We start from the raw sequence: 12,634 nt of genomic DNA on the forward strand, positions 1-12,634 counted from the left end.
AATTTCAAGTACAGGCCACTCAGACGGCCAGGTAGAAGATATGACCCAGTGAGATTGTCGCCTACAATGTTGGCCTAGATTTTCACAGCAAAACGTACTTGATGGTGTGACTCTGCTACAGCGTGAGTGTTCTCCTCATCCTACACATCGCTATTCCTGCTGTTCGAAATACGAGGGTTCCCCAGAAAGTAATGCACAGACATTTTTTCTTCAACAGTTTTTTATTGAACATAATGAGAATTACACACACGAAAGAATGGTGTTTTACCTCGATTATTTTTCCACGTAATCTCAGTCCCGTTCCATGGCCTTCCTCCAGCGTGAAGCAAGGGCGTGTATGCTCTTTCGGTACCAGTTCTTGACCTGGTGGCGGAACCAGTGCTTCACTGTATCAATTTCCCCCCCAGGGGGAACGTCACTCTTTGGCACGTTCGTGCTTGGCTATCACGGGGCCCCAGCCTATGCAGCGTTTTTTCCCTTCCGTGCTTCATGTCTATCATCTTGCTATTCTTTTTACCCTCCCTTGGGGAACATGTGTAGGATGTTATCGGGAATGTTCTGTATTGTCTGTCGCTGACTTAAAATCAGTCTCACAGTTGTTTCTCTCTCCTTTTTCCTTTCTTCGTTTCCCTTCTCCTCTCGTTCCTCTGCTTCGACGTTTGAGGTTTCTCTTCTTCTTCTTCTTCTTCTTCTTCCTCCCTGTGCGCTCATGAAGGCCGGCCCACGCGTCTGACACGTAACAGGTGACTGGGTAGTGCATAATTCCCAGCTCTGGGTCGACATGTAGGATTCGCGTGTACCCCTGGTACAGGCCAGCCCAGGAAGGATGACTGCCAGAGCTGCAACCTTCCCAAATTGCCGGCCGATTGGTCCTTCTGTCAGATGTTCAGGAAGCGTGACCTGAGGTATGAGCAATCACCTAAGGTGGGTGCGCCCCCTTGTCAAGGGAGCAACCAGTTGGAAGGAGCACACCATCAGAGGTGCTGGTAATCATGGGGGATTTTCTAGCAATGAGTCAATCACCTTCCCAATCTTCCAAGCGTAATGAGGTTAATTATTCGAAGACCCTTCCCGCTGCACCGCGGTTCCTCGTGGTATCACATACTGAAGACAGTCAGTCCTTCGCCGTAGTAAACCCGTTTATTATTCAGAAAGGTATTGATGCAATTGCTGGACCTATGAAATCCTGCTCTCGTTTACAGAATGGCACTTTGCTTTTGGAGACTGCTTTTGATTCTCAAGCATAACAACTGCTTGCTGCCTCGCTTCTCCACAGTTACCCTGTTCGTGACGAGGCCCATAAAGCTTTGAATCCTTCCTGTGGTGTAATTTACACCAGGCTGCTCGACGATCTAACCGAGGCCGAAATCCAATCTTACCTCTCTGACCGGGGTGTCATTGCCGTCCACTGTGTAATGAAAAAGGTAAATTCCTCCTCAGTGCCCACCTGCACTCTTTTCCTCACCTTTGATAGAATGGTGCTGCCGTCCAAGATCAAAGCAGGCTATGAAATTATCACAGTCCGGCCGTACATTACAAACCCAATGAACTACTACCAGTGTCATCGTTTCAACCAAACTAGAACGTCTTGTCAACACTCAGCCCAAATGTGTAACCTGTGGTAGGGATGCACACAAGAGCGACTGTCCGCCTCCTTTTGCACGCTGTATCAACTGCAATGGCGGCCAAGGCCGCCTCCTTTCGGAATTGTCCCTTGTGTCTAGATGAGCAGCTGTCCAAGAGATCTGGTTAAAGGAAAAAGTGCCTTACCCAGTCTCTCGCAAGTTGCTGGCTAGTTGCAAGCCCTGTGTTCTACCATGTGTCACCTATAGCTCTGTTATTGTTACTCCTCACTGCATGAAGGACATGACCATGCAGACATGCGACCTCAGATTCAGCTCCGAGGTTGTCAAATCGCCCAGTCTCAAGGTAGCATCTTCACGCCCCCTCCCATCCCACTGTGCAACAAACCGCCAAGCTCTCGCCTCTAGGGGCGCAGCCAACAGCTACATAGCCAGTAGGCAGGAAAGGACAGAAGAAGAACTCCCATGAAGACTTCCTCTAACCCTCCAGCCAAACAACACCCAAGTCTTCCTCTAACCAGAAAGGCTCGAAGAAATCCACCAAACGCAAACGGTCTTCTCCTTCACCAACTTGAAAATCCTGTTCGACAGTCTCGCCACATGGCACCTTAGCTCGGCCAGCCTGTCTCGCCGGTGCGCACCAACAACCGTTTTTCAGCACTGGACTCCATGGACCAACCGCACAAGCAACCCGATGCTTCTGTGCACCCCATGGAGCAGGATCCTCCTGCTTCTATGCCCTGTAGAAGCGACTCTATACTAGCTTCCACGCGGCGGCCGCCGAGTCGACACCCCTACATCTCTTCCTCCTGATGACAGTCCTCCAATGGAACGTTCACAGCCTTTGATCCCACAAAGAGGATTTACAGCTGCTTTCAGCATTGCAGCATCCCCTTGTATTCTGCCTTCAGGAAGCTAAATTGCACCCTCATGACCGCTTTGAGGTTTCACATTACTTACCGATTCTTTTTGACCTTCCCCCTGCGGTCGGCGTTCGATCTCATGGGGGCATCATGCATCTCATACAGGATGACATTCATAGTGAAACCATCTCCCTGACTACTTCAAGCTGTTGCCATTCGCCTTTTCCTTCCCCACATGACTTTTTCCCTCTGTACCATTTATGTACCTCCGTCATTATATGTCACTAAGGCAGACTTCCATCACCCTATTGGGCAGCTAACTCCCCCATTTTTGCTACTCTGTGACTGTAATGCACATCATCCACTTTGGGGTTCTCCCTGGGCCTGTCAGAGAGGTCCCCTCTTGGATGACCTTCTTAACCAACTTAACCTCTTCTGTCTTAACAATGGAGCACCTACTTTTCTTTCTGACTCTTCTTACACCTATTCATATTTGGACCTATCCTCCTGCATTGCCCAGGTTGCCCATCATCTTGAGTGGCCCGTTCTTTCTGACACTTACTCGAGCGAACATTTCCCATGTGCTCTCCGTTTTCTGACTCCTACCCCATCTGCGTGCACGCCCAAACGGCAGCTTTCTAAGGCTGACTGGCAGCTTTATTCCTCCCTGGCGACCTTCGAAGAACCGAAGAACAAGACTTCCCCAGCTGTGATGACCAGGTGGACTGTCTCACCAATGTTATCCATACTGCTGCAGAACGTTCCATTCCTCGCATACCACATCGTATTCTAGTCCCTTGGTGGACTGAGGCATGCTACGACGCAATTCGCGCACGAAGACGTGCTCCCCGCGTTTTTAACCGTCATCCTATGATGGCAAACTACATTCATTGTAAACAGATGCGTGCAAAGTGTCGTCGCGTTCTTAGCAAACGAGCTAGCTGTGTATTTCATGCACTAGTTCTTTTAACAGTTCCACCCCTTCCTCTGTCGTGTGGGTCAACCTCCGACAGCTCTCTTGGACCAATATCCATTCCCCCATTTCCGGCCTCACAGTAGCAGATGATGTTAGCGTGGACCCCATTGCTATATCCAACACCTTGGGCCACGATTTTGCGAAAGTTTCGAGCTCCTCCACTACCACTCTAACTTCCCCCGTCAGAAACGAGCGGAGGACGCTCGGGTGATACCCTTCTCTTCTCCGAATCGTGTGCTACAATGCCGCCTTTACTATGAGGGAGCTAGATCATGCTCTCAGATCATCTCAATCGTCCGCCTCAGGGCCGGAGTCCATCCATATTCGGATGTTGCAGCACCTTTTTCTTGTGGGCAAGCACTTTCTGCTTAACACATACAACGACACTGGGCAGAGGGCACATTTCCCGGAAGCTGGCGTGAAGCCACCATCATACCGATACCTAAGCCCAGTAAGGACAAAAACCTTCCTTCTAGCTACCGCCTCATCTCTCTTACCAGTTGCGTTTGCAAGGCTATGGAACGTATTATTCACGCCCGACTAGTATGGTGGCTCGAGTCTCGAAATTTACTGACAAATGCACAGTTGGGATTTCGAGCCCAGCGTTCTGCAGTTGACCATCTCGTTACTTTGTCCACCCATGTCACGAATGGTTTTCAGCGGATATCCCAGACTGCGGCCATGTTTTTCGATTTGAACAAGGCCTATGACATCTGCTGGAGAACTGGTATCCTCTGTACTCTTTACACATTGGGCTTCCGTGGCTGCCTGCCCTGTTTCCTTCAGGCATTTCAACAAGACTGAGTTTTCACGGTGCATTGGGTTCTGCCTTGACGGGCACCTTTATCCAGGAAAACGGTTTGCCTCAGGGTTCCGTCCTGAGTGTCATCCTCTTTGCTATCGCCATTAACCCTATCGTGGCCTGTTTGGGCATCTCCGGCTCCCTTTTTGTCGACGATTTTGCCATCTATTGCAGTTCTCCACGGACCTGTCTCACTGAGCGGCGTCTTCAGCGGTGTTTTGATCGTCTTAATTCCTGGAGCATCGACAATGGCTTTCGCTTTTCCACCGACAAAACCATCTGTACGAATTTCTGGCGATGCAAGTGGTATCTCCCACCATCTTTACATCTTGGGCCTGTTGCCCTTCCATCCACTGAAATACGAAATTCCTGGGGCTCATGATAGATAGGAAACTCTCTTGGTCCTACCATGTATCTTACCTGGCAGCCCGCTGTACGCTGTTCCTCAGTGCCCTACGTGTCTTCAATGGTACTTCCTGGGGTGCCGATCGAACCACCCTCCTTCGTTTGTACCGGTTCCTTATCCGTTCGAAACTCGACTATAGGTGCTTTGTTTCTGCGTCTGCACGATCATCCCTCTTATGCCGTCTCAACACTATCCACCATTTGGCCATGGACACCTTTTACACCAGCCCAGTTGAGAGTTTGTATGCTGAAGCTGCTGAACTACCTTTGTCCTACAGCCATGACCTTCCCCTCAGCAGGTATGCATGCTGTTGGTCTGCCATGCGTGGCCACCCATCCTATGCCTCCTTCTTTGATGATTCCTTTGATCGTCAGTATGGGGCTCATCCTTCTTCTCTGTTACCTCCTGGAGTCCGCATTCGGCACTTGCTACAACGGCTTAGCTTCGCACTATCTGCACCTTTCCCAGTGGGCGTGAACCCTTCACCACTTTGGCTTCGTGAAGTGGGCCATGTTAACCTTGGCCTTCATTCGCTTCCTAAGGACACTACTCCAGCCCCTTTCTATTGGCTTCACTTTCACGACCTTCGCATGGCACTTCGCGATAGTACCTTTGTGTACACTGGTGGCTCTCGGACTGTCTCTGGGGTGAGGTGTGCCTTTGTCATTGGCACCCGTGTCTTTCGATATCGGCTTCTCGCACACTCCTCAGTATTTACAGCCGAGCTCTTCGCCTTGTATCAGGCCATGGAGTACATCCGGCGATACAGCCTTTTCATTTGTGTCCTCTGCTGAGACTCTCTCAGTGCCTTTCAAAGTCTATGTGTGCTGTACACCGCCCATCCCTTACTGCAGCGGGTGCAGGAAAACTGTCAACTGCTCACTCTTGGTGGAGCCAGTGTGATGTTTCTGTGGGTTCCTGGTTATGTCGGTCTGCGGGAAACGAGGCTGCTGACGCTGCTGCCAAAGCTGCAGTCCCCATACCTCATCCCGTGAGCACCTATATTCCCTCCGATGATCTCTGTGTTGCCGTCTGTCAGGAGGTGGTGTCCCTTTGGCATCGACAATGGTCCTTCCATCACAGGACTAAGCTCCGGCTTATTAAATCTCTCCCAGCGGCTTGGACGACCTCCTCTCGGCCCTTCCGCCGGGAGGAGGTTATTTTAACTCGGTTTCATATTGGGCACTGCCATTTTAGCCATCATCATTTGCTAAGTAGCGCTACACCACCACTTAGTACACATTGCACTCAATCTTTAACTGTACGTGACTTCCTGATGGAATGTCCATTTTTTTAACGTTTTACTTTCCCGTTTGGGTTTGCCGTCTGAGTTATCGGCCGTTTTAGCAAATGACGCGCGGGCTGTCGACCGCGTCTTACTTTTTATCCGCCAAAGCAATACGGCAAAGTCTATTTAATTTTTTGTTTTGGACCTCCGTTTCTGTATGGTGTCTTTTTTAGCCCTTTTTCCGAGTGCCTGTTTTTAGCTGTCGTCTATTACGTCAATTGGGACTGACGAATAGTCGTGTTTTAACTCCTCTCCGTCGTCGTGATCTGTAGTTTTGACTTCGGCGCGTATGACCCCAGTTGTTTTTGCGTCCTAAAGCAAAACAAACAAACAAACAACTGTGTGAATGACCTCAAAATGTCTTCTATGTATGGCATCATTCAATGGCCCAAACAAGTGGAAGTCGGAGGTCGCTAGGTCAGGTGTGTCAGATATGACAGCCGTGGATGGTCTCCCCGACAGCTGCAAATCGTGGAACTCCGCCAAACCGCCTTCTGATGACCTCACTCCGTGTCCAGCGACTAACTGTACTTCTGTCGACAGCAGATGCTCCATACGCCTTGCACAAGCGCTTGTGAATATTCACCGCAGTTTCTTTCTCTGCAGCGAGAAATTCATTGACGGCAGGTTGCTTGTAACGTACATCACCGACAGACGCCATTCTGAAACTCTCCTACTGCTATGCTATGTGTCGGAAGTGATGGACAGGAGACCTTAAGTAATACATACGTAACGTTTCGCATTCGTAGCATTGTTTTCGGCTGAGAAAAAAAAACGCTATGCATTACTTTCTGAGCAACCCTTGTACCATCACGATCAAATAAGGCCTCGTCAGTAAACAGTGCGATTTGGAGAAAATCTGCTCGATCAATCTATTGTTGGAGCAGCCGCTGTCACAGTGCGACCCTTGGTGCAAAGTCAGTCGCAAGCGTTGCATGGATTCGTTGTGAGTGATATGGGTATAATTATTGTTCGTGGAGTACTCGCCACACGCTAGTATGTGCAGCGTCTATTTCGCGTGCAATACGACGAGTACTTGTAGCGGAGTTCCCTGCAACACGTTCCTGAACCTCCTTTTCAAAATCGGGTGTGCGAGTGGTCCTCATGTTGCCAGTTTCTTCGTTTCTTCTTTCCAATGGACCAGCCTTCCGCATTCGTCGATCGACATAAATAAACATTCGTCGTGACGGATGACGCCTGTTAGGAAATCGTTCCCTCTACAGCATTACAGCAGCGAGAGCATTGCAACGTACTTCCACATACACAGGTGCATTTCAGTGAGTTCTGAAAAACTATACCGCTACTGCTCCATCGTATTGTACTGAACGTCTCTGAATAGTACTGAGTAATGAATGGATCTGTCGTTGATTCATAGCATGTTCGGTCATGCGACAATGTAAAAACGATACAACAGAGCTGCCTTATGGTCAAGAAATCTAAGCAAAACCTGCTCCATGACTTCTTAGGTATCAGGCACTTCCTCCTTGTTTTCTTGCAGGAAATAAAGAATGTACATGTAAATAAACTGGACAGTACCTGTAAACTTGTACACACGTTAGTCGCAAATAAGCTGGAAAACAGTAATGCTATACAAAGCGGTAAACGAGTTTACTCCAGTATCTCCTTAAGGAGGCTCCTCTGACTCCAGGTTCCCTACCTCAAATTGTTCAGTGGAGCATACTCTATGTCCTGTCGCATTTTTACACCCTCTTACGGAAACACTTTTTAGACCTTGCATACTCATTCAAGTTTTGGACAGTAACTCATGCCCTCAAATATGAGAAACAGTTTTAGGGGATAAGTAATTTCAGTAGAACAGTGATACGGAGAACAATATTACGTAAAACAGCGACAAGCAAGGAGAAAATCATTTAACAGTATACCTTACTGAAGATTAAACATGAATTGTGGGTTCCTAGTTTCATTATTTCAAAGCGCGGCGAAAAACACTAAAGCTGAGTCCGTACACTCCAAAAATGTCCTTTACTGGTTAACGACGAATCTCTGTCTTTTTCTTCGTTTATATCAATTACTACGTGCAATGACAATGGGAATCGGCAAAAATCTACAATGAAACATGCAGATCATTAACTGCTAGTAATACTGCTCCAAGGTACACTCTAAGACAAAAAAGCCACGCTCCCCAAGGGGACGGAAATCCGTAGATGTGGTGTACATGTAGAGACAAAAAATTATTACAGTTTCAGAAAAATTGGTTGCTTTATCCGAGAGAAAGAGTTTCACAAACTGAGCTAGTCAATAACGCGTTTGTCAACCTCTGGTCCTTATGTAAGCAGTCATACAGCTTGGCGTTGATTGACAGAGTTGATGGGTGCCCTCCTGACGGATATCGTGCCAAATTCTGCCGAATCGGCGCTTTAGATCGCCAAAACCCCGACCTCGCTGCAAGGACCTGTCAATAATGTTCCGAACGTTCTCATTCGGGGAGAGATCCGGCGACCTTTTTGTCCAGGGGCTGAAACTCTTGCTGAAATGTAAGCCCAGGATGGCCTGCCATGAAGGGCAACAAAGCCGGGGAGTAAAATGTCGTCGACGTGCCGTTGTGCAGTAAGGGGGCCGCGGATCACAACCAAAAGGATCCTGGAAATGACACCCCAGACCATCAGTCCTGACTGTTGGGCCGTACAGTAGGCGACAGTCGTGCTGGAATCCCACCCCTGTCCAGGGTGTCTCCAGACATACCTTCGGCCTGAAATCTCACTGACTGGAGTAGAATTGTTTTCAGTGATGACTCCCGACTTGAACTGATCCCTGATGATCCCGGCGCTGAAAACCCTGTTACGACAGTAAAATCTATTATCCACCTGAACCCCTGAATGCCTAATCTTAGTCTCTCCATTGACTGATTTGCACAATGTACGATCCTTGCCTACCGAGCGAGGTGGCGCAGTGGTTAGCACACTGGACTCGCATTCGGGAGGACGACGGTTCAATCCCGTCTCCAGCCATCCTGATTTAGGTTTTCCGTGATTTCCCTAAATCGTTTCAGGCAAATGCCGGGATGTTTCCTTTGAAAGGGCACGGCCGATTTCCTTCCCAATCCTTCCCTAACCCGAGCTTGCGCTTCGTCTCTAATGACCTCGTTGTCGACGGGACGTTAAACACTAACCACCACCACCACCGATCCTTGCTTAGCAGGGGTAATTTTCAAACATGGCGCAATCGCTTATACCATTTAAAATCTAACAAAGAAACATTACTGCCTGAATCATTTAACATGCACACTGCTTCATGATTCAGACTCGCACACACAAATGGTAAGAAAATTCGTGACACTGCTTTACCATTACTGCAGCCTTTCAATATCTCATGCAAATCCTTCGGCTTAGCTACCCACCACTGGCGTGAGCTTTGTCTGCTCGTACCTCTCGGGATCCTGCAGTCACGTACTAAATGACAGGCACGATTACACCTATAACACAATTTTTTTTTTTTTTTTTTTTTGTGAATTGGCAAGAGCCAATTCACGGCGTGAAGTCTGGAACAAGGTAAGTAATTAAGTAGCCAAAAATAATACATAGCTTCTGGAATACTTAACTTTAATCCATAATTGGTGAACATCGCTCTTGTCGGTACATATTTTACAATCTCAAAATTAACTGGTAATGGCGCCTTGCTAGGTCTTAGTAAATGACGTAGCTGAAGGCTATGCTAACTATCGTCTCGGCAAATGAGAGCGTAATTTGTCAGTGAACCATTCCTATCAACGTCGTCTGTACAACTGGGGCGAGTGCTAGGAAGTCTCTCTAGACCTGCCGTGTGGCGGCGCTCGGTCTGCAATCACTTACAGTGGCGACACGCGGGTCCGACGTATACTAACGGACCGCGGCCGATTTAAAGGCTACCACCTAGCAAGTGTGGTGTCTGGCGGTGACACCACATTTTTTTTTTTAAGAGCTGCACCTTCGTCTCCCCACTGCGGTGGAACTTCTTCTAGGTTTAGTGACTCGGCCCTGACTTGCTAATTATTCGCTGCTCATCACTGAATCTGATATTCTGGATAGGAGGCAACATTTTATCAAGTTCCTGAAGGCTCACTGGCTTAGTATCAAAAACAAGTCGAGACCGATATTTTGGCCGCATTCCTCCCAAAATGTGGCTAGACAACTCTGCTTCCGTCCACTCTATACAGGGTGGTCCATTGCTGGTGACTGGGCCAAACATCTCACGAAATAAGCATCAAACGAAAAAACTACAAAGAACGAAACTCGTCTAGCTTGAAGGGTGAAACCAGATGGCGCTATCGTTGGCCCGCTAGATGGCAAAGCCACAGCTCAAACGGATATCAACTACGTTTTTTTTAATAGGAACCCCCATTTTTTATTACATATTCATGTAGTACGTAAAGAAATATGAATGTTTTAGTTGGACCACTTTTTTCGTTTTGTGATAGATGGCGCTGTAATAGTCACAAACGTATAAGTGCTTGGTATCACGTAACATTCCGCCAGTGTGGAAGGTATTTTCTTAGTGATACATTACTCGTATTAAAATGGACCGTTTACCAACTGCGGAAAAGGTCGATATCGTGTGGATGTATGGCTATTGTCATCAAAATGCCCAACGGGCGTGTGTTATGTATGCTGCTCGGTCTCCTGGACGACATCATCCAAGTATCGGGACTGTTAGCCGGATAGTTACGTTATTTAAGGAAACAGTAAGAGTTCAGCCACATGTGAAACGTCAGCTACGAGCTGCAACAAATGAGGATGCCCAAGTAGGTGTTTTAGCTGCTGTCGCGGCTAATCCGCACATCAGTAGCAGACAAATTGCGCGAGAATCGCGAATCTCTAAAACGTCGGTGTTGAGAATGCTACATGAACATCTATTGCACCCGTACCATATTCATATGCACCAGGAATTGCATGGAGACGACTTTGAACGCCGTGTACAGTTCTGGGCACAAGAGAAATTACGGGACGATGACAGATTTTTTGCACGACGAAGCGTCATTCACCAACAGCGGTGACGTAAACCGGCATAATATGCGCTATTGGGCAACGGAAAATCCACGATGGCTGTGGCAAGTGGAATATCTGCGACCTTGGCGGATTAATGTATGGTGCGGCATTATGGGAGGAAGGATAATTGGCCCCCATTTTATCGATGGTAATCTACATGGTGCAATGTATGCTGATTTCCTACGTAATGTTCTACCGATGTTACTACAACATGTTTCACTGCATGACAGAATGGCGATGTACTTCCAACATGATGGATGTCCGGCACATAGCTCGTGTGCGGTTGAAGCGGTAGTGAATAGCATATTTCATGACAGGTAGATTGGTCGTCGAAGCACCATACCATGGCCCGCACGTTCACCGGATCTGACGTCCCCGGATTTCTTTCTGTGGGGAAAGTTGAAGGATATTTGCTATCGTGATCCACCGACAACGCCTGACAACATGCGTCAGCGCATTGTCAATGCATGTGCGAACATTACGGAAGGCGAACTACTCGCTGTTGAGAGGAATGTCGTTACACGTATTGCCAAATGCACTGAGGTTGACGGACATCTTTTTGAGCATTTATTGCATTAATGTGGTATTTACAGGTAATCACGCTGTAACAGCATGCGTTCTCAAAAATGATAAGTTCACAAAGGTACATGTATCACATTGGAACAACCGAAATAAAATGTTCAAACGTACCTACGTTCTGTATTTTAATTTAAAAAACCTACCTGTTGCCAACAGTTCGTCTAAAATTGTGAGCGATATGTTTGTGGCTATTACAGCGCCATCTGTCACAAAGCGAAAAAAGCGGTCCAACTAAAACATGCACATTTCTATACGTACAACACGAATATGTAATACAAAATGGGGTTTCGTATTTAGAAAAACGCAGTTGATATCCGTTTGACCTATGGCAGCGCTATCTAGTGGGCCAACCATAGCGCCATCTGGTTTCCCCCTTCAAGCTAGACAAGTTTCGTCCTTTGTAGTTTTTTCGCTTGACGCTTATTTCGTGAGATATTTGTCCCGCTCACGATCAATGGACCACCACAGCGCTCAAACTTCTGTCCTAACTTTCTCAGTATAGTGCATGAGCATCTCACTCACATCTTGTACTCGGTAGCATTGCCTGTTTGGTAACTCCTTCCTTAACCTACGCGACAAGCTCAGAAACAATGATTTGCGGAATTGGCGCAACGAATCGTGTTTGTGCAAGGTCTTAGTAATTACTCTCCTTAACAGTCTTTGGGGAAATGATAGAAAACCTGAAAGACCGTATAACCACCAACATGTAACTTCCTAGCCTGCTCCTCCAACCGATCAGACAACCACAATACCTGCACTATCTGTTAATTATTATCTATGATCCACCTCTCAATTTTTGGAACCATAGAATACTGAGGACGTATCACAGTTATTCTTCGTGGATCTCGAGAGCCGTATAACTTGTGGACTCGATTGCCAAATATCGTCAAACTGTTCAAGAAGCCTGTATTTGTAACTCCATTTCTGACAGCCTGCTATGTACAGCCGCCGTTATGTGCGTGCGTCTGGTCAGAGGCCTGTTGTTTCGCAGCGCGTCGGCTGCGACCTGCGCATCGGCTCGTCGAAGCGCGTCGACGCGTGCGGCGTGTGCGGGGGCGACGGCTCCTCCTGCGCCAAGCCGCTCTTCCACTGGGAGCACGCCTCGGCCTCGCTCTGCTCGGCGCCCTGCGGCGGCGGTAAGTAGTCCCACACGTC

General features: G+C 47.8%; 1 protein-coding gene across 1 annotated transcript in view; it reads left to right on the forward strand.

Annotated features, from left to right (window-relative positions):
• Positions 1-12,634, forward strand: part of LOC124799190 (protein madd-4-like) — a 571,457-nt gene that overhangs the window by 159,782 nt on the left and 399,041 nt on the right. Inside the window, exon 4 of the mRNA XM_047262725.1 lies at positions 12,471-12,615. Coding sequence (XP_047118681.1) covers positions 12,471-12,615 — 145 coding nt within the window. The remainder of the gene's footprint in view (positions 1-12,470; positions 12,616-12,634) is intronic.

This window comes from Schistocerca piceifrons, chromosome 5 (genome assembly GCF_021461385.2).
Source record: "Schistocerca piceifrons isolate TAMUIC-IGC-003096 chromosome 5, iqSchPice1.1, whole genome shotgun sequence".
Taxonomy (NCBI): domain Eukaryota; kingdom Metazoa; phylum Arthropoda; class Insecta; order Orthoptera; family Acrididae; genus Schistocerca; species Schistocerca piceifrons.